The 22281-nt window shown below is 40.1% G+C and overlaps 1 protein-coding gene across 5 annotated transcripts in view; it reads left to right on the plus strand.

Annotated features, from left to right (window-relative positions):
* The first annotated feature begins 66 nt into the window (after positions 1 to 66).
* The window catches only part of UVRAG (UV radiation resistance associated), a 321480-nt gene continuing 299265 nt past the window's right edge, over positions 67 to 22281 (plus strand). For 3 of the 5 annotated variants that reach the window (XM_027979551.2, XM_060399449.1, XM_042233269.2), the window contains exon 1: positions 67 to 361. In XM_027979551.2, coding sequence (XP_027835352.1) covers positions 245 to 361 — 117 coding nt within the window. In that variant the 5' untranslated portion in view covers positions 67 to 244. Of the gene's footprint in view, positions 362 to 2604; positions 2682 to 22281 lie in introns of those variants that run through there. The other 2 variants (XM_042233268.2, XM_060399450.1) reach the window with 2 other exon arrangements.

The following is a 22281-nucleotide window of genomic DNA, read 5'->3' on the forward strand; positions in this document are numbered from 1 at the left end:
GTTTGGTCCCGCCCCCATGGAAGCTGAACCAATGGGCAAGCCAGGTCTCAGCGGGTGGTGGGGGTTGCACTGCGGTAATATGGCTCTTCCTTAGCCAGCGGTGGTGGCTGGAGGTGGGGTAGAACGGTCCTATCTCTAGGTTGGTCGGTTTCTGGGCTGCAGGGTCTCGGCGGGTCGTGACTCGGCGGTTGTGGCGGATGCCGGAGGAGCGTCGGTCCCGCCGCTTGGCGGCCCCTGGGTCAAGATGAACGCTTCAGCGTCGGTCGGGGGCCCACTCCCCCCGCCGCCCACGGGCCCGGCCGCCGCGCTGCCTCCAGGTTCTGCCGCGCGGGCCCTGCATGTGGAGCTGCCGTCTCAGCAGGTAACCCCGCGGGCTCGCGGCGCTCTGTAGGGGCCGGGAGGAGGCCCATGAGGGATCTCCGTGGGCCGCAGGCTGACCCAGTGCCAGCCGGGAGACCGGGAGAATTGGCCGGGGAGAACTCCGAGGACTGAGGACGGCTGTCCGGAGGTCTTGGGAGGGGAGGGATCCAGGGATGGCCGAATCTCTGGGGGATCTTCGAGTCCCAGGAGACATCCCGTTACAGGAGATGGGTTGGGAAGAGACTGGAAGGGACTCCCCGGGCCCCGCCTCTCCCCCCGTAGGGAGCTGGGGATTCCCTGGCGCAGACCCTCCGCTTTATCCCTCTTGGGAAGGGACCCGGGGAAGCCCTGGTATCCCAGGAGAGATTGGGAAAGCGCTTTTTCATTTTTAACTCATTCACTTGCTGACAAACCGATTGGTGCTCTCTGCTGCGGGAGAAATGAGGTTTCCCGCATTTGCTTTTAATCTCGCCTTATTATGATGTACTCCTATAAACTTCTCAAGAAAAATCCTTTGGGATTTCGGGTTTCCTTCATATTCTTCGACCCCCCAAAGAAGGCACTTTAGTAATTTGAAAGGTGCTGCTACATTCCTTCAAAAGAGTGTGGAAGAAAGAACATTTAACGTACAGTACATATTCACGTCTTCCCCATCCTTTACCAAGGCGTGCAGAGCTTCTTGGATCCAACTTGGATCCACACTGTAAGCAGATAATAAAGAGAGAACATCGAGTTTGGGCACCTGACAAAACTCTTTGTATCACAGATTTATCTGTAGAGTACGTCTTTCCCCTGCCTTCTTGCTATCCCCCAGGAAGAGACTTTGCAGGAAGTTTTGCATTTAAGAGACTGAAGGAAAGTACCTTTCATTTTCCCCCATCCACAAAGAGGACCTAAGAAAAATAGCCAGTTGTTGAGAGTCTACCGTGTTGGGTTTGTGCCAAGTGCTCAGCTGGCTGGGAGTTGATTCAATCTCCCAACTCTGGGAGGTGGCTATTTTTTATTAGCTCCGTTTTGTAATTCTGGAGACAGAGACTTAAATATGTAAAATCGCCTGGCCAAAGCCTTGCAGTTAGTAATTGGTGAGGCTGGGTTTCAGAATCCAGCCTCTGACTGTAGTCCCTGCACGTGGTTGTTGTGCTGCAGACTTGAGCAATCTTTTCTCCACTGTTTTCACGTGGGACAGAGTACTTTCTTCCACACCCTTCCACCAACTTGCCATCCCTGTCTTAGGAAAGAGTCAGACAGGAGAGAACAGAGGCTGGGGGCAGAGGGTGGACGGGAGATGGGCTGGATTTGAATACAGGGAAGTGTGGGGATGTGGAGGCTGCTAAAGGGCAAGAAAGGTGGAGATCCGAGCTACAGCGGTGGCCGTGGAGCTGAGTTGTTTGCAGAAGCAAGGGCTTTTAGTGCGGTGAGACAGAGGATTTAAGATACTGGGAAAGCATGGGCCCTGGTTTTGTGGTGCTGTTGGGAAAGAAGTGTATGGAGAATATGAATATGAGGGTAGTGAAGTTTGGATTGTATTTAACAAGGTTTCTGGGGGAGAGGGAGACTAGCCTCTGGAATGAGCATTAATGTGAATTTTCGTGTGTTGGTGGACTGTGAGAGTGGATAGTGGGAGAGGCAGTGATGGGCGCAGAATTCCTGAAGGAGGAGCCAAGAGAGGTTTAGTTTGGGAGAGCTTTGGGAAACTGTGGGATTTGGAAAGAGAAAGCATCATTTGTTTCATAGAGCCTGTTCTCTGATAACAGTTCCCAGTTTAATGTTGGGGGAAATAATCCAAACAAACTGTCCATGGAATAAATCCAACTGCATTTGTAAGCATTTGTCCAGTTTTAGGGTTTGTGCCAAGGGATATATAGTGGCTTAAGTGTACAGCTGAATGCTGTATGATCACTGAGGATGGTATTTACAGCTTTCTGGGGTGTCATCCTTCTTGAATTCTTGGAAGGCAGCCTATACAGCAAAAGCACTTTTACTTTTGCTCTTGACGTTAATTTTGCTTTCTGGGTCAAAATGCTCAAGATTTTAGGATATAAATGTATAACATTTAAAAAAAAATAAACATTTTTGTTAAAGTGTTACGGTATACAGTCAAGTGTACCAGTTATTACTACACAGCTTGATGAATTGTCACAAAACAAAGTTATGTAAGTGCTACCCAGATTAAGAAATACAAAATTATTACCATCCCAGAAGTCCCCCTCACGTCCTCTCCCATGTCTGCCTTTCTCTCCAAAGGAACTACTGTTCTGATGTATAAGAGAAAAGTTTTTGCCTGTTCTTGAAACTGTATATAAATGGAATCACACAAAAAGGTAATATTCTTTTGCTCAATATTGTTTGTGAGAGTCAGAGAATGTGTGTATATGTAAAAACATTTTTTAGTATTATTGTCTTTTTTGCCTATGGCTTTTGCAGAATTTCGAAACTTTAGATAAATTGGAAATCCAGTTAACTTTCTTTTAAATAACACTTTGAAAATTGTGTCATTTTAATAGATTACATGCTATTTGATAAGATGTCAGTATTTTTAAACATAAAAAAGATCCTGTTAATTTAAGATTTTCATGATAAAATTGATTATTTCCAAGCACACATTCAGTGGTTTCTCCCCACTACCCCCAGCCTATTTCTAAGGCAGAGTTTTTCAACCTCAGTACTGTTGACATTTGGGTTAGTTGGTGGGTCTATAAAGTATTTCGTCACTTCCATGGCCTCTACCCGCAATACACCAGCAGGACCATCTCAGGCCTGACAATCAAAAATTGTCTTTAGATGTTGTCAAATGTCTCATAGGGAGCAAAATTACTTCTGGTTGGAAACTACAGTTCTAGGATATATTTTTGTTTTAGGATAGAGAGTATCCTGGGCTTCCCCTGTGGCTCAGCTGGTAAAGAATCCGCCTGCAATGCGGGAGACTTGGGTTTGATCCCTGGGGTGGGAAGATCCCCTGGAGAAGGGAAAGGCTACCCACTCCAGCATTCTGGCCTAGAGAATTCCATGGACTATACAGTGCATGTGATCCCTGGTGCTGGGAATGATTGAAGGCAGGAGAAGGGGACAACAGAGGATGAGACGATTGGATGGCATCACCGATTCAATCAATGGTCATGAGTTTGAGTAAATTCCACGAGTTGGTGATGGACAGGGAGGCCTGGCGTGCTGCAGTCCGTGGGGTCACAACGAATTGGACACAACTGAGCAACTGAACTGAACTGAGAGTGTATCCCTTCTATTACTTACTGATTTATCTCATCTCAGTCTTCCTTAAGTACCATTGATTCTAGTGGCTGTATTGTTTAAAATATTAGTTACTGTATATTAGTTCCCAAAGTGCTGGACTCCCCCTACCCCCAGTCTGCCTCCAGAAAAAGATTTGTTTTGTTTTGGCTCAAAGAAAGCCCACAAAACTATAAGACCTAACTAATAGTTTTTATTTTAATCTACTTTTCTTTAAAAAAAAAAAAAAATCTAGTTAACTCTGCATAAATCCTGAACCTTTATGTGTATGAGTACTAACTGCAGTGCATAATAGCTACTTAATTGTGTCAGATGGGACTGCTACTTAATTTTTCTTCTTTTGCTTCTTTATGATCTTACTTTACCTGTAATTTAAGGATGAACTAGTCATGCATTTTGAAGATTTGTTTTTTTCTTTTTAATTTTTGGTTGAGGTTTGTAGTTAACTAGTGAATATAAGCTCATCTGAAGAATAACTTCCTTCACACCTTAGGTTTAGGCATTTTGAAATAAAAATTGGTGTTTTGTGATAGAGGTATTTATTATGTCCTTAAAAGTTTGAGAGCAGTTTCTTTCCTCTCCGAAGGCTTCCTCCTTTGGGTATAACCTAACTACATTCCTCAGATACTTAGAGCTGGGGAGGCTCTTCAGTGACTGTTCAGGGCTTCCCTGGTGGCTCAGATGGTAAAGAATCCGCTTGAAATGCAGACCACCTGGGTTTGATCCCTGGCTTGGGACGATCCCCTGGAGGAGGTCATGGCAGCCCACGCCAGTTTTCTTGCCTGGAGAATCCCATGGACAGAGGAGCCTGGTGGGCTTCAGTCCATGGGGTCACAAAGAGTTGGACACAACTGAGCGACTAAGCACATACACGTACATAGTGACCCTTGTAGGGTCACTACATACATAAACATTTTGCATATAGGTATAGTCAGTGGCACCCGACTCCAGTACCTTTGCCTGGAAAATCCCATGGATGGAGGAGCCTGGTCGGCTGCAGTCCATGGGGTTGCTAGAGTCGGACACGACTGAGCGACTTCACTTTCACTTTTCACTTTCATGCATTGGAGAGGGAAATGGCAACCCGCTCCAGTGTTCTTGGAGAATCCCAGGGACGGGAAGCCTGGTGGGCTGCCGTCTATGGGGTCGCACAGAGTCGGACACGATTAAAGCAATTTAGCAGCAGCAGCATAGTCCTAACCTAGTTTAATCCCTTCCATTAAAATAACTTCACAATTCATTATTACTTTTCTTAGACAGTTGTCGTAGTCAGTATACCTATATCTACCACATTTTTGTATAATAATGTTTAGTTATGTTTCTTTAGGGGCTTCCCAGGTGGCTCAGTGGTAGAGAATCAGCCTTATAATGCAAGAGATGAGGTTTCGATCCCTGGGTCAGGAAGATCCCCTGGAGAAGGAAATGGCAACTCACTCCAGTATTCTTGCCTGGAGAATCCTATGGACAGAGGAGCCTGGCGGATTATAGTCCTTGGGATCTCAAAGAGTTAGTTGACTGATCTACTAAGTGACTGATGATGTTTGGTTCAGTTCAGTTCAGTTCAGTCGCTCAGTCGTGTCCGACTCTTTGCGACCCCATGAATCACAGCACGCCAGGCCTCCCTGTCCATCACCAACTCCCTGAGTTCACTCAGACTCGCGTCCATCAAGTCTGTGATGCCATCCAGCCATCTCATCCTCTGTCGTCCCCTTCTTCTCCTGCCCCCAATCCCTCCCAGCATCAAAGTCTTTTCCAATGAGTCAACTCTTCGCATGAGGTGGCCAAAGTACTGGAGTCTCAGCTTTAGCATCATTCCTTCCAAAGAAATCCCAGGGCTGATCTCCTTCAGAATGGACTGATTGGATCTCCTTGCAGTCCAAGGGACTCTCAAGAGTCTTCTCCAATACCACATTTCAAAAGCATCAGTTCTTCGGCGCTCAGCCTTCTTCATAGTCCAACTCTCACATCCATACATGACTGCTGGAAAAACCATAGCCTCGACTAGACGGACCTTAGTCGGCAAAGTAATGTCTCTGCTTTTGAATATACTATCTAGGTTGCTCATAACTAACCCCCATTAATAGATTTTTGGTCTGTTTCCAGTTATTCTGTGTTACATTGTTGCAGTGAATATCCATATACAAGTATCTTTGAAATCATCCCGTTGAATATGTATACACACACTTACACATATAAATATGCACATATATACCACCCATATATACATATACACATTTTTGTTATTTAGATTTGCGTTTCTTTATTAATGTTTTAGTAGCTTCATTTATTGTATGCAAACGCTGTGCAAAGTTTTGTTGTTGTTCACTTGCTGAGTCATGTCCAGTTCTTTGTGACCCCATGGACTGCAGCATGCAAGGCTTCCCTGTTCTTCACTTTCTCCTGGAGCTTGCCCAAACTCCTGTCTGTTGAGTCAGTGATGCCATCCAACCATCTCATCCTCTGTTGCCCCCCCTTCTCCTCCTGCCCTCAAAAACAACTGAGGGCAGGAAGAGAAGGGGACAACGAACTCCTTTATCCTTACACAACCCTGTGAGTTTCAATATATATTTTTTAAATTTTTATTCATTTATTTCTGGCTGTGCTGAGTCTTCATCGCTGCACACAGGCCTTCTCTAGTTGCAGCAAGTGTGGGCTGTTCTCTAGTTGTGGTGCACAGACTTCTCATTGCGGTGGCTTCTCTTTTGTGGAGCATTTGGGCTCTAGGGTTCACAGGCTTCCGTCGTTGCGGCATATCGGCTCAGTAGTGGTGCACGGGCTCAGTTGCTCTGAGGCATGTGAAATCATCCTGGACCAGGTAGCCAGTCTGTGTCTCCTGCATTGGCAGGGGGATTCTTAACCACTGGTCAACCAGGGGAGTCTGAGTTTCAATATTTTTGCATAGATCTGTGTAGCATTTTCTTTTGCGACTTGCTCATTTATGTCCCTGGCATTAATTTTTCTAATTACTTACTTTTTCATTCATTTAAAGAGCATTTTTCTTGTCATTTTTTGGAAGGAAGTGGGTATATTAGTGCTGTTATATATTATTATTAGTGCTATTATATATCAGTGCTTCCTTGAATTTTTAAAAATAGATTTTATTTTTTAGAACAATTTTAGATTTATGGACAAATTGAGGATAGTACAGAAGGTTTCATACCGTATACCCATTTTCCTCTATTCTTAGCATCTTTCATTATTATGGTACATTTGTTACAATTGAAGAACCAGTATTGATATGTTATTATTAACTAAGGCCTTTATTTTATCAAATTTCTGTTATTTAAAAAATTGTGTTGGGATTTCCCTGGCTGAATGTACTTCTCTGGCAGTCCGTTGGTTACAACTTTGCCTTCCAAAGCAGGGTTCCATTCCTGGTTGCAGAGCTAAGATCCAACGTGACTCGAGACCAAGAAACCAAAATATATAACAAAGCAGTGTTGTAACAAATTCAATAAAAGCCTTTACAAATGGTCCACATCAGGACGTAGTGCGGGAAGGAGAGGATGGGACGAAATGAGAGAGTAGCATTGAACCATAGGCATTACCATATGCAAAATTAGATAGCCAGTGGAAACTTGCTGTATGACACAGGGAGCTCAAACCCTGTGCCCTGTGACGGCATCCTAGAGGGGTAAGATACGGGGAAGGTGGGAGGGAGGCACGAGAGGGAGGGGGCACATGTATACCTATGACTGATTCCTGTAGGTATATGGCAGAAACCCACTCAATATTGTAAAGCAATTATCCTCCAATTAAAAATAAATAAAATTTATAATAAGAAAGTGGTCCACATGAAAAAGATCCCCAAAGGAAATTGTTGTAAGATATACATAATATAAAGTTTTCTGTTGTAATCATTTTCAAGTGTAATCCAGTGGCATTAAGTACATCCTCAATGTTGTGCAAACATCACTACTATCCATTTCTGGAATTTTTCGTCATCTCAGACAGAAACTGTACTCTGAACAACACCCCATTCTTCCTTCCCCCAGCTCCTGGTAAGCTCTGTTCCACTTTCTGTCTCTATGAATTTGCTTACTCTACGTTCTTCATATAAGGGAATTATACAATATTTGCTTTTTTATTTCATTCAGCATAATGTTTTCAACATCATACATGTTGTAGCATGTATCAGAATTTCATTTCCTTTAAGGCTGACTAGTGTTCCATTGTGTTTTAATACTACATTTTGTTTACCCATTCGTCTGTTGATGGATCTTTAGTGTTTACCTAATACACTTTTTCAAGATCTCATCGTGCACACCACATTGTATTTAGTCTCCCCATGGCTGTAACAGTTCCTCAGACTTCTTTTGATGACCTTGATAGTTTTGAGTACTTCTGAGGTATTTTGTAGGATGCCTTTCTATGGGAATTTGGTGGTTCCCACCTCCCCCCCCCCCCCCCCGCCATGATTAGATTGAGATTATGGGTTTTGGGGAGAAAGCCTGGATTGGTAAAGTGCCATTTTCATCTTACTGTATCAAATGTACATATTATTAACATGACTTATCCCTACTGATGTTAACCTTTGTCATCACCATTGAGGCTGTTTTTTGTCGGTTTCTCCGCTGTAAGATTACTTTTTTCCACTCGTTCCTCCATGCTGTCCTCCTTGGGAGGAAGTCGCTATATCCAGTACACACTTTAGGAGTGGGAATTGATGCTCCCCCTCCTTGAGGGCAGAGTATCTACATAAATTATTTGGAATTCTTCTGCATGGGAGAGTCCTACCAGTAACCACTTTCTTTTACAGATGAGGAAACTAAAGTCTGGGTAGCTTTCTCAGAGTCACACAGGATGTCACCACAGGGACTTCAGGTTAGGTCTTTGATTCCCACTTACTATAGATACCTATTCTTTGCAGGGTTCTGGTTAAAAACAGAGGCTTGAAGTTATCTCAAGGTTTGAGATAATCATGCTTTGTATTTTATTTCCCACAGCATCTGTACACAGCACTGTGCTGATTACATAATAGGCGCTCAGTATACTTTTTATTTTAAAATTTTATTTGTATATGAATCATTCCTTTGAAGAATTAAAGAAAGGAAGGAAATGGGATTGAAACATATTCAAGAAAAAATGCTAGAAGCACAAAAGTTTGCTAAAAGCAAAAATGCTAGAAGCCTAATTTAGCTGTATATGATATATTTATTTTCCCTTGATGTTTCTGTTTGTTAGCTATCTTTTGTCTGTCTGATTTAATCATCTTTTTATTGTGTGTTCAAAAGATCTTTTTCCTTGACAAGGCCACTGAAGGCAGAAAGCTGTATCTTACTGGGAACATATGCCCTGTGCAATGTTATGTATTTTTATTCCTTCCACAAATATTTGTTGAGCTCCTTCCTTGTGACTCAGAAACAAATATATAGTTGTGTTATATAGCTGTACAAGAAAATAATGGCAATTTTTGAGCTGCTTTGCTTCTTGTAAACAAAACTGTGAGGAAGCTTCAGAAACAAAATACCAGCATCCCCAAATCATTATTTTTATGTGATAAAATGCCATTAGAATTTTAAGGCTTAAATTTTTTTTCTTTTTTTGTAAAAACTGTTTAATTTTCCTTTGAAAGAAAAAGCTGTGTTCTTATTCAGTGTTAACTTTAAAATTTATCTACTGGGTCACAATTCTTAGCTTTGTGGCAGAAAATTCAGAAGCGAAACTGACTGGAAATAGAGCAAGAGCAGAATTGAAACTAGTAAGCTGGGCCTGAATGAGTAATAAAATTAAGAAAAAAATTAGGTTTTCATAGTTTCCAAATGTATATTTTTGATAATATGTGTATTTTCATCAGTAGACATATCACTACTGGAGGAAAAAGAAATACTTGTCATTTTTAATGTGCTCTAAGGAGTGCAGGTACAAACTAGGGGTGATTTAGAAAAACTAAAGACAGACCGATACTAAGTTAATTAAGTTTAGGCTTTATACCTTTAGGTTTAATGGCATCAGTAATGTCTCAGTGAAAGTTTTTTTAAATGTCTTGTATTTTAGGAGTTGGGTTCTTAGATTATATATGTAGTGGAGCACATGGAGAATGGAAACTTGACATTGGGATTTTTTTCAAAAACATTTGTATTATACCTTTTTGGTTTAATATTACCTGACCTTGTTTTCTGGCTTCCCTGGTGGCTCAGCAGTAAAGAATCTGCCTGCAATGCAGGAGATGTGGGTTTGATCCCTGGTTGGGGAAGATCCTCTGGAGGAGGAAATGGCAACTCACGCCAGTGTCCTTGCCTGGGAAGTCCCATAGACAGGGGAGCCTGGCGGGCTATACAGTCCATGGGGTCATTTGGATACAATTTAGCATCTAAACAACCACTACTTTGTTTTGCATCTTATTTTAAGATCAAAGCATGAATTTAGAATCATAGAATTTTATAGATGCAAAATCTGAAGCCCTCAGAGGTGAACGATTCCCCTGGCCAGAGATTTGGTCCCTCCATTTATTTCCATCCTTAAGGAGTCAGTAAAGAATATTAATTGATTTGAGTGCCCTGCTCTTCCTGTTAGTGGCAGAGACCTGACCAGATCCTGTGACTCCCATGAACAGTTTCACTCTGCTTGGCTTGGTGTTTTGGGACTTTGTTTCTTAAACTTATCTCTGGGCTTTGACACATTATCCCCACAACTTTGGGAATTTCAGGCTAGAAGTGAAATGTGGGAAAGACTGTATTTCAAACTTACTTCGCTTTGCAGGCTGAGGTCTCAGGCTGCATGCATCCTCTTGTCCCCTTTTATAATGGGTATTAGTGAAGCTTTGGAATGTCCCTCTGTGGTTTGAGTGATCATTCTTCCTGTTTTGTCCCTTGGTACTTACCATGCTTATCCTTTTTTGAATATCTCACTTAAGAAGTCTTGATTCTTTACCTCTTCAAGTTTCTGAAACAGCAATCATCTGGTAATCATGGGGTTTCTGTTGTCAGAAATTTTATTTATGCTGACTGTCGTAGACGTCATTTACTAGTTATCAAAAACTGGAGTCAAGTGCATTTATTGGTTGAGAAGCTGAGAAAGCTGAGCATTAGAACCCAGTACCAGAGAAGGCAATGGCACCCCACTCTAGTACTCTTGCCTGGAAAATCCCCTGGACGGAGGAGCTTGGAAGGCTGCAGTCTATGGGGTCGCTGAGGGTCAGACATGACTGAGCGACTTCACTTTCACTTTTCACTTTCATGCCTTGGAGAAGGAAATGGCAACCCACTCCAGTGTTCTTGCCTGGAGAATCCCAGGGACGGGGGAGCCTGGTGGGCTGCCATGTATGGGGTTGCACAGAGTCGGACATGACTGAAGTGGCGCAGCAGCAGCAGAATCCAGTACTGATGAACCTGTTTGTTGATCCATTGGCTCTTTTCCCCACCATGGTTGTTAGAATATCTACCAGATGCCCTCAGATGTGTTTGAAAATAATAGGGAAAACAAGGAAGCTGAAGGTGGTGGCTACCTTAGGCTTTTTTCAGTAGCTTCCTGGGTAAGAAAAAGAGAAGATACAAATGAGTAAGAATGAAAATCAGACTTTTATAGTATGTTTTTTTTCTGGAAAAACTTGGTCCTATTTTAACATGACTGTATTTTTTTAACTGAGGGCTTTACTGGACTACAGGTAATTCATGTGTCCATGTTAGCCTATGTCAAAAGTAAATAATTGCAAGTGCAGAAGTGGAAGAAATTAACTGAGTAATCTGTTTGTTCAACAGATATTTATAAAGTAGCTCCTTTGATTTATGTTAAATATGGGATTAGCAATTTATATATCTTGTTTCCTTCAATCTAATTATGTCTTTCATAATTAGAGGATCTGAAATTTTACCTGTCACAATTCCAGTCTCTTTTTGTATAAGAGCTAATACAGGAAAACTAAACTTAAAAGAAAATACAACATGAAAATAATTGAGGAGTATGAAAAAGCTGTGTTTTAAAATTTTGCCTACCTTAATGAATAACGTCATTGAGAAAACTGGCAGGGCTTTCACCCACTAAAATGTTACTATCAGGGTATAGATGAGAAACAACAACATGAGGAAGACTTTCTAATTTTTCATTTTGAAAATAGATCACAAAGCAACCTAGGCAGGTCAGCTGTGGGGTGCTCATTTAAGGTCTAGGATATTTGACAGGACTGTACTCATTATGGGTTTAAATTGGTCCCATCATGTATGTGATGTAGGTATTTCAGGTTTGTTTTCATGAATGGAGTTTATCCTACATGGAAGGTATTTAAGTAATAAAAATTGTCCTGTTAATAACAGTTGTCCTGGTGCTCTGGAGTGACTGGTTTACATATAATATTCACGTATTTCTACTGGAAGAAATCAATCTAATTATTAGATGGGGACACTAGAGTTGCAGAATTTCTTAATTGTACATTAACTGCATTTTTTCACAAATTTGGATGCTTTGAAACCACCTGAAAAGTACTAAAAATTACTGTTCACTATTCTTGTATTTTCAAGAAAAGGTTACCTTATCAATACCCTCTTTAATAAACTAGTAAAATATGCAGTGCATTTTAGATACTATATCAAAAATAAAAATAAATAAGTTGGTACTTAGAAGTAAACATAAAATCTATTACAAAATGGGAAAATTTAATTAGATATTAAATCTCTGCTGTGAACCAAATACAGCATTAGACTCTGGTATACTTCTTTCTTCAGCTTCTCTTATTGTTGGAGAATAGCTCTGAATATGGTTTTACAAATTCTCAAAAGCACATAATTATTTCCTTAATATGGTATGATGGGAAGACTTGTAAGGCTGGTTCTGAGTATAAATAAGGTGTCTTTGGTAAAAGCACATGTTCTGGTCTTTAGTTCTTGACTTCACAGTGAAAAGGTTGGGTTTTCTGTATCTACATATCTTGAACCTCTGTGTGCCTCCATTTCCTCACTTGTCAGTTGCTTTCCTTTTTGTCCCTATCATTTTTATTCCACAAATATTGTGTTCACCTCTGTTCTACACTATCATTTGTTTAACAGACTTTATTTTATTTTTCAGTTTCTACCATGTGTACCACAGTAGTGAAGAATATTGTTTTTTAGAGCCAAATGCTTGGATTCAAATACTGACTCAGATCCTTCCTAGTTGGCAGTCTAGGTGTGTAGTGGTATCATGTTGTTATAGTTTGCATTTTCCTAGTGAAAAATGATGTGAAACCTCTTTCCATGTTTATTTGCTGCCTATGTATCTTACTTAGTAAGGTGTCTGTTAAGGTCTTTGGCCTATTTTTGATTCAGGTTTTTGTGTTTTTATTGTTGAGTTTTACAAGTCTTTGTATATTTTGGGTAACAGTCCTTTGTGAGGTGTGTCTTTTGCATATATTTTCCTCTGTGGCTTGCTTTCTCATCCTTCTGACATTGTTTTTCAGAGAACAGAAGTTTTAAATTTTAATGAAGTATGATTTATCAATTATTTTTTTCATGGAGAGAGTGTTTGGTGTTATATCTGAAAAGTAGTTGCCATTCCCAAGGTCACCTAGATTTCTTCTGTTATCTGCTCTGAATTTTATAGTTTTGCATTTTTACCTTTAAGTGTATGGTCCATTTTGAGTTGGTTTCTATAAAAGGTGTAAGGTTTGTGTCTAGATTCTTTTTTTTTGCGTGAAATCCAGTTATTTCAGCATCATTTGTTGAAAAGACCATCTTTGCTCTGTTGTATGGCCTTTGCTCCTTTGTCAAAGATCAGCTGGCTGTACTTATGTGGTCTCCTTCTGAGCTCTCTATTCTGCTCCTTTGATTTACTTGTTTATTCAGTTTGTCAGTGTTCACAAAAAAAATATCTCACTGGAGTTTTAATAGGGATTGCATTGAATCTATAGACCAAATTGGAAAGAATTGACATCTTGACAATATTTCATCTTCCTATCCATGACTGTATATAGTGTTTCTCAATGTAGTTAGTTGTTCTTTGCTATCATTCATTTAGAGTTGTATAGTTTTCCTGTAGATCTCGTTCCTGTTTTGTTAGATTTATACCCAGGTATTTCATTTGGGGCTTCCCTGGTGGCTCAGCTGGTAAAGAATCTGCCTGCAATGTGGGAGACCTGGGTTCGATTCCTGGGTTGGGAAGATCCCCTGGAGAAGGTAGAGGCTACCCACTGCAGTATTCTGACCAGGAGAGTTCCATGGACTGTTATAGTTCATGGGGTCGCAAAGAGTCAGATAGCTTTTATCGATGCGACTGATTTCACTTTGAAGGGGCATTAATGTTAATGATATTATGATTCTAAATGGAAATTCTACTTGTTTGTTGCTGGTATATCCAGGAGTTTTTGGTGGATTTTCTCAGATTTTTCTACACAGATGATCATATCGTCTGTTGAACAAAGACAGTTTTATTTCTTCCTTCTCAATCTCTATACCTTTTATACCTTTTCTGGTCTTACTGCTAGTATAAGCTAGTCCTTTTTTCTTTGCTTTTTTAAACTGTTTTGTTTGGAGAGAATTACAAGCTTATTGAAAAACTGCAAAAGCAAAACTTATACAAGAACACCTTTATACCCTTTACCCAGAGTTATCTATTGTTAACATTCCATTTGCTTTATCATTTACAAGCTCTCTCTTCCTAGGTGTATACAGATATAGATAAGGTTTCTTGGTATGTGAATTATTGGAAGTTACATACTTCATGACCTTAAATACTTCAGTGTATATTTCCTAGAACAGGTGTGTTCTCTTTTATATCCAAACTATAGTTTTTAGTTTCAGAAAATTAACATTGATATAATGCTTTTCATCTAATCTGTGGTTCATATTCTGTCAGTTGATCCCATAATGTCCTTAATAGAAAATTTCCTTCACCAGTTCCTTCTCCAGTCTCGAGTCAGATATTCCATAGTTGTTTTATCTCTTCTTTAAGGTGGAACATTTCTACAACTTTTCTTTGTCTCTTTTTAGTGTTGATGCCATAACACAGGTAGACCGCTTCCTCCCTTTGTAAAGTAGACTATTCGTTTTCTGTGTATCTGGTGTTTCCTCATGGTTAGATTCAGCTTATGCATCCTCTCAATTGAAGTTTCACACTTGGTAATGTGTCCTTCATAGGGTATCACTTCTGAGGCATGTGATGTCCATTTGTCCCTTACTGGTGATGTTTATTTTGGACACTTGGTCAAGATATTATCTGATTTCTCAAATGTGGAATTCTGTTTATGTGTGTCTGCCCTTGCAACTAACTAATAAACAAACTGTTGGGGAGACACTTTGAGACCATGCTTATATCCTGTCACTCCCCATGAGGTTTATCATCCATCGATGGTTTTTGTCTGAGCTAATCTTGGTGCCGTGATTGTGGTGCCATCTACCCTTGGCGGTGTGCTGTGAGGAGGGGAGGAGAGTTTTGAGGAAAGACCAGTGATGAGAAAAGCGGTGGAGTAGAGAGTGGTGAGAAGACTGCTGATGAAGTTTCTAAGTAAGGGAGACTGAGGCCTGAGCTGAGAGGCAGTGTGAGATAGTCATCCTTCATCATTTCTTTATTCCTTCAACAGACATTTACTGAATATCTGTGTAGCTGTGCTTGGGATAAAAAGACAGTTCTGGTTCTTAAGGAGCGTATGGTCATTGAGGCTACAAAAGGGCCAAGAGTTGTGACAAAATATAAGTCCTTATCTTTTTGTCTTATGTCATGCTGTCTTCTGTTTTTAGTAGCTAATGTCTTTAGAACCATTTTCATAGTATTTTTAGCCACAGTAGTTAGAACCATCTCCCCTACATAACAGGTGAGAGAATCAAGGCCCAGAAAAGAACAGTGAAGAGCTAGAGTTCATGCTCCAGCTATTTTGGCTTTAAATTCAGAGCTTTTCCCACTACCTCACTCTGTTAGCTTCTTGGATTTAAAACATAGTTTTCCAGTTTCATCGTTATCTCTGCCTTCATAAATCTGTATTGCTCAGGCTAGGTGGATAGATTTTGAAGCTACAGGTAAACTGACCACTAAAAGCTGAAGCAGCTGTACGGTGATTGGTGATAATGGTAATATTATTGAACTATCATATGTGACAATACTGTGTCTTTATGCTTTGCAGTTCTTCCATTTACTCTTCAGGGCTTTCCTGGTGGCTCAGACAGTAAAGAATCTGCCTGCAATGCAGGAGACCTAGGTGTGGATCTCTGGGTTGGGAAGATCCCCTGGAGAAGGGAATGGCTTGGGGAAGGGAGTGGCTACCCACTCCACTATTCTTGCTAGGAGAATTCCATGGACAAAGGAGCCTGGCAGGCTACGGTCCATGGGGTTGCAATGACCCAGTGACAAACACTTTCACTTTCTTTTCATTTACTCTTCATTACAGCTCTATCAGGTAGAAGCTGTTACTAGCTCCATTTTACAGATGAGGTGTCTGAAGGTGAGAGATTAATTACATACCCAAGTGATAGCTCAGTTGGTAAAGAATTCGCCTGCAGTACAGGAGACCTCAGTTCGATTCCCTGGGTCTGGGTTGGGAAGATCCCCTGAAGAAGGGATAGGCTACCCACTCCAGTATTCTTGGGCTTCCCTTGTGGCTCAGCTGGTAAAGAATCCGCCTGCAGTGCAGGAGACCTGGGTTCAATCCCTGGATTGGGAAGATTCCCTGGAGAAGGGAAAGGCTACCCACTCCAGTATTCTGGCCTGGAGAATTCCATGGACTTCAAAGTTGAACACAACTGAGCAACTTTCACTTTGAAGTGAGATAGCAGAGCTGGGAATCAAACCTAAGCTAAGTTTATACCACAACACAAAACCAATGTTTGATAAAATTGAAATAAATAGCTCCAATCTGATTTTGGACAGAAGCACATGCCCTTTGTTTTTCTCGGGTTGATTTAATTGAACTCAGTTTGTGGCTGGTAGTCTCTGGAACTGTTCACCCTAGTGCTTCAGGGTGCTGGCTGTGGCACAGGAGCTAGTCCTCATGTTATAGGTGGCTTAATCTGCCTGTTCATCTATTTTTCTTGGGCCTGAGCATCTATCAAAGTCGTTCCATATTATTTGGTCTTAAAAAAGTCAAAGCTTCTTGGTGTAGATGTGGAAATGGGGCAGAGACCAGGGCTCTTAATCTTACTGAATTTGTGTAGGAGAGGCAGTCAGAGGTATTTGGCCTTTTATTTCATTGTGTAGATCCTGGCACATCATGAGTGCTCAGGAAATGTTCAGATACTTTGGTTTCTTAGGGTACAGTGTATGGGAGAGAATTATAAAGACATGAGGATGTTTGTGAATATTGTGAGTTTATTGAAACAGATTGGGATCGAAGATGGTACTGGAAAGAAGATTTAAGGCCTTCAGATTTACTTAGTAAACTTGATTACAGTGGGAAGACCTTATTAGATAAATGAAGCCTGGGTTAGTTCTGGGGCAAAGAAGAAGGGGTAATGGGAAGAAATAATGGAAATGAAAACATGAAGGTTCTGAGTTAGAATTATGAAGTTAGTTTGCTAATCTTGGTAGATTTTAAACATAGATTCTGCCTGTAATTAGTATGTTAACATTTAATGCATAATAGGTCATTCCTTGGTGGTCCACTGGTTAGGACTCTGTGCTTCTACTGTAGAGGGCATGGGTTCAACCCTTGCTTGGGGAACTAAGATCCGATATACCCGTCACCTTCGCCCCTCCCGCGCCCTGCCTCCCCAAGAAAAAGCATAATAGCGTGTACTTTCTTAAAGAATCATATAGAACTTACAGTTTGTAAGTGAGCTCTTGTTTGCAGAAGAGGAAGTCGATACATGTACAAGAAGGAAGCTGGTTTTTCATAGTATAAGCAATGATAGCTTTAGGAAAATAACTGAAAAGTGTGGAAAAGAAGAAACATATGCCAGAGATATTATGAAGGAAGAATTGATGGGCTGGATCGCTGATCTGAAATGAGCGTTGGGGCATGGGGTATCTGCCTGGCGAGGATGTCTCAGAGGTTTTGAAACAAGGAAGCGCATGCATGGTGCACGTGCACGCATGCACACATAGCCCAGGGGATCAGACCTGGTGCAGACCTTGAATTTGCTGTTCACTAACAGCGTAAACATGGGTGGGCCCCTTCACTTAGGGCCTTAATTTTATTATCTAAAAAATAAATTAAGTGGCTTAGATTAATGCTTAGCAAAACAGACTACCAGGGGAGCTTATTAAAATGTAGTTTCTGATTGAGTCAGGTCCATAGTGGGACCTGAAATTCTGTGTTTCCAGGTTCCCAGGTAATACTGCATAGCAAAGGTTTAGATGACTTTCAGGATCCTTTTCAGTTCTATAATTGTATTTATTTAACATTTTTCTTTGGAGATCTGTTATATTATACGTCTGTGACTTTATTATCTCTATTTAGATAGATAGATTCTAAATCTGTCTCTTTACTTCAGATTAGAAAATGCCTAAATCAAGTTGTCAACTTAACACTAACCACATCCCTTTCTTGACATCTGTATTTCTGTTCATACTTTATATTTGTAAAATACTTTAATTTTTCAGAGAGCTTTTATATCCATAATTTCATTTGATCCTTAAAATAACCCACAGAGGTAAGCATGCAGGAAATGTTTCTAGTTTATGGACAAGGAAATAGGTTCAGAGGGACTCAGTGACTTACTCACTAGTAAGTGGTTAGAACCACCCTCAAGTTCAGGATTACTGACTCCCTTAGCACAATGTCACACTGCTTCTGGTAATGGCTGTCATAGATACCCAGGCTTGAGGGTTGGTTGCCATCTCTTTTTTAAAAAAATGTAAATTTAGTTTTATTAAAAAAAAACATAATATATTCATATGGATTACAACTCAGCAGTATATAAGAGGATACAGTGAAGAGCCTTCATACCACTCTGTGTCCCAAATACCCATTTTCCCTTTGCTTGGACAGCCAGTGTTATCAATTATATTTTATGCTTCTCCTATCATTACGTAATTATATTCTTTTTTCCTGTTAAACACAAGTGATCACTTGTTAAACATAATGTATAAACTGTACTATTTTTAAAAAAACTAATAGTGTATTGTACAGATTGTTACCTATCAGTGCTCAGAAAACTGCCACATAGTTTATTCTTTATGGTCCGATACTGTTCCAATGTAGGATATATATAAACACATCAGTAGTCCCCTACTGATGAACATTTAACTTATTTCCAGTTTTTGCTGGTATTGTATTACATGTATCATATTGTATATCTGCAAGTGTATTTTTAATACACGTGTGGAGGTAACATATATGCATTTGTAATTGTGCCATCTTTTAGAGGTTTTACCACTTATACTTTTTTCAGGAAAGTGTCTGTCTTGCCGCTGCTTGTCTCTGAATATGTTATCAGACTTTGTGATCTGTGCCAATTTTAGTGTAGTTTTAAGTTGCATTTCTCTTATGAGTGAGGTTGAGAATCTCTTCTTAAGTGCTGTTCGTATTTTCTGTGAATTAATCTGTTAATATTCTTTGTCAGTTTTTCTGTTGGGTTGTTGGGCTTTTTGTTCTATGAACAGTTTTATTTTATTTTTGGCTGTGCCTCATAGCTTGTGGGATCTTAGTTCCCTGACTAGGGATTAAAACCAGGCCCCTGTCAATGAAAGCAGAGTCTTAACCATTGGACCACCAGGGGATTCCCATATGAACTCTTTATGTTTTAGTGAAATCGTCTTTGTTATAAGAATTGAAATTTTTTTGTTAGGTTGATTTTTTTCTTTGACTTTGCATATGATAGTTTTTGTCATGCATAATTTAAAAACATTTTATGTAGGAAATTTTATTGATTCCCCCCCCCTCTTTTTATAGCTTCAGAGTTTTATGTCATTCTTAGACCTTTGAGGTTATAAAATAATCTTTCTTGGTTCCTTTTGGAACTTTTATTATGCTTTAATTATTTACATTTGAATGTATTTAAGCCATCTGAAATTTGATATATGTACATTTTCTTTTCTTTCCTTCCCTTTCCCTTTACTGATGGCTACTCTGTTGTCCTAGCACTTTTATTGATTCGTTCTTATTTCTCTAGGGATCCTTTAACGCCTTTATTTCTTTTAACAATCTTCTGTTTGTCCTCAACCATATCCGTTATTTAATTAGTATCCCCATTAAGCCCAATTTTGTCTTTGTGCTCCTGCATAGTCTTATCCTTTCTGTTCTTATTGATACTATTTTAAAACTTTTTTATTATGGAAATTTCAATGAATAATGAAGTATCTATATGTATATTTTATGTATCGATGTATATTGAAATGCATACATACAGGAGGGTGGGATAATAAACTCCCAAGTACCTATTACTTGTTATTGGTAATAACCATCAATAACTGTCACCTCATGGTAGGTCTTTTTTTTATCTATATGCCTAACTACTTGCCTCACCCCGATTATTTTGAAGCAGATTGCAAGCACGATGTTGGTCTGTACTTGGGCCACTGAAGCTGTCTTCTGTCTTCCAGTGTTTATCCTCCAGGTCATCCTGTACAGTTCTGTGTCTGTCTTGTTCGGTCTTACATTTCTGTAGTAACGGTTCGTTAATTAAATGCTCTTTGAAAGTATATGCTGGATACTTTTACCTCAGACTAGCTTTCTTTGGTGTGCACAAACTCCAGTTCTTTAGAAAGATTACGTACTCTGAACCTAGGGAATCCCATGTTTGTATCCCCACAGTTCCTAGCATAGTCTGGCAAGGAAAATAGAAGAAAGGGGAATAAGAGAGGGAGGATGAGCGAGACACTCACCCAGAACAACACTGGATCTGTCACTGCAAAGACCTGTTAGAGCAACTCTTCTCAAGAATCATGGGGGGAAAGGGCAAGTTTGGACTTTCCTCCAAGACTGGGGGTGAATAGGATGGAGATTAAAGAAAAAAAACAAAAAACCAAGCCAGAGTCAAAATGTCTAAGAAATATAGAAAGTTGAGCGCTATAGATAGATTTGGTCTTTTCTTGTGGAGAAGGCTGTTAGTGCTTACTAAGTGACTGAATTAAGTTCTAGGACTTATTTGAATTTGGGTGAGAGGAGAGTTAATGTCAAAATGAGGGCTTTGGGTCTGAGGTTGTGTAATTTATGTCAGAGAAAGTTCTCAGTTAGGAACAGGAGCTATAAAGTGTTTTATGAGACTTTAGAGTTGATGGTTTGTTTAAATGCGTAACATTGCCTGTTGGCATCATTTGCTTTCTATCCAGTAGCCCCAAGTGGTAGTTTTAAAGCATTTTTGTGTTCTTTCAAAACTTTTCACAATGAGTCTTTCAGGTGGGATCAAAAGATTAGACAGAATAGAATTCTGTAATATAGAAGGGGCTTTTTTGTTTTAAAATGACTGACCTAATTTTTCAAGCTTAAATTCTTGATTTGATAATTCAGCACTTTTACCTTCTGTGGAAATGTGGAAAACATTTTCTCCCAGGTTTGCTTTTGTTGCCCCTCAAAACAGTGTGCCAAAGCAGCAAACCTGAGTTAACCTGGGCCTTAATTCTTCCATGCCCTTTAGCCTGGTCCCATGCTGAGAGTAAAGGCTTGATCTGAAAAGGAAGTGAATTGAGAACAGGGAAGGGGAAAGATATTCAGAACAAGTCTGACTACTTTTTCAAATAAAATTCTACTTTAAAAAGTCTCATAACTCAGTGATTTTCTACGTTAAGGGTTAGCAAACTGTGGCTAATGGTCATTGGTTTTTGTAACAACTGATGAAATAAGAAAGATTTTGACGTGGCTAAAGGATTATAAACAAACATGCTTAAACCCAAATAATTTGCAGAGACAGAATGCACCCTGAAAAGCTTGAAATGTTTACTTTCAGAACCTTTTAAAACAAGTTGACCAACTCTTGATCTGCATCACTGAGGGTGTACAGTAGTATTTATGTGCACATTTAAATTTTTTTGCTCTTTTCTTTGTGTTTCATATTATCACTTTGTTTTTGTAATGGTTAGGTAATTTTCCATTGTATGAATATGCCACAGTTTAAGAGTGGTTTTTCAGTTTTTGCTTTTATAACTAATATTAGCCCACGTTTTTGTGATTCGTGGAATTGCTTGGTCAAATGTTGTATACACTTTGGTAATTGTTGCTAAATCACCCTCCTTCCAAAATGGACCAGTTTATATTTTCCCCATCATATTCCTTACTAGTATCAACCCTGACAGAAACTAAACTGTTTGGTTAATAGATTTCTTTGTTTTATATTGCTGAGTAACAAACAAAGAATTCTGTGGCTTAAAACATCATCATTTATTTTGCTCCTGAAAAGTGTTGTTTCGCAGTGGGTGAGAACAACTCGTCTGTACTTTACTTGATATCATTTCTGGCATCTCAACTGCTGGGTGCTGAAATGGTCGCTTGTGTGTCAGGTTATAGCTGGACTCTCAGCTGGGACTGAGGAGAACACCTGCCAAGCCTTTAACATGTGGCTGCTTGGCATCCTCACCGCGTTCAGTTCAGTCGCTCAGCCGTGTCCGACTCTGCGACCCCATGAACCATAGCACGCCAGGCCTCCCTGTCCATCACCAACTGCCGGAGTCCACCCAAACCCAGGTCCATTGAGTCGGTGATGTCATCCAACCATCTCATCCTCTGTCGTCCCCTTCTCCTCCTGTCCACAATCTTTCCCGGCGTCAGGGTCTTTTCCAGTCAGTCAGCTCTTCGCATCAGGTGGTCAAAGTATTGGAATTTCAGCTTCAACATCAGTCCTTCCAATGAACACCCAGGACTGATCTCCTTTAGAATGGACTGATTGGATCTCCTTGCAGTCC

Source organism: Ovis aries, chromosome 15, assembly GCF_016772045.2.
Source record: "Ovis aries strain OAR_USU_Benz2616 breed Rambouillet chromosome 15, ARS-UI_Ramb_v3.0, whole genome shotgun sequence".
NCBI lineage: Eukaryota > Metazoa > Chordata > Mammalia > Artiodactyla > Bovidae > Ovis > Ovis aries.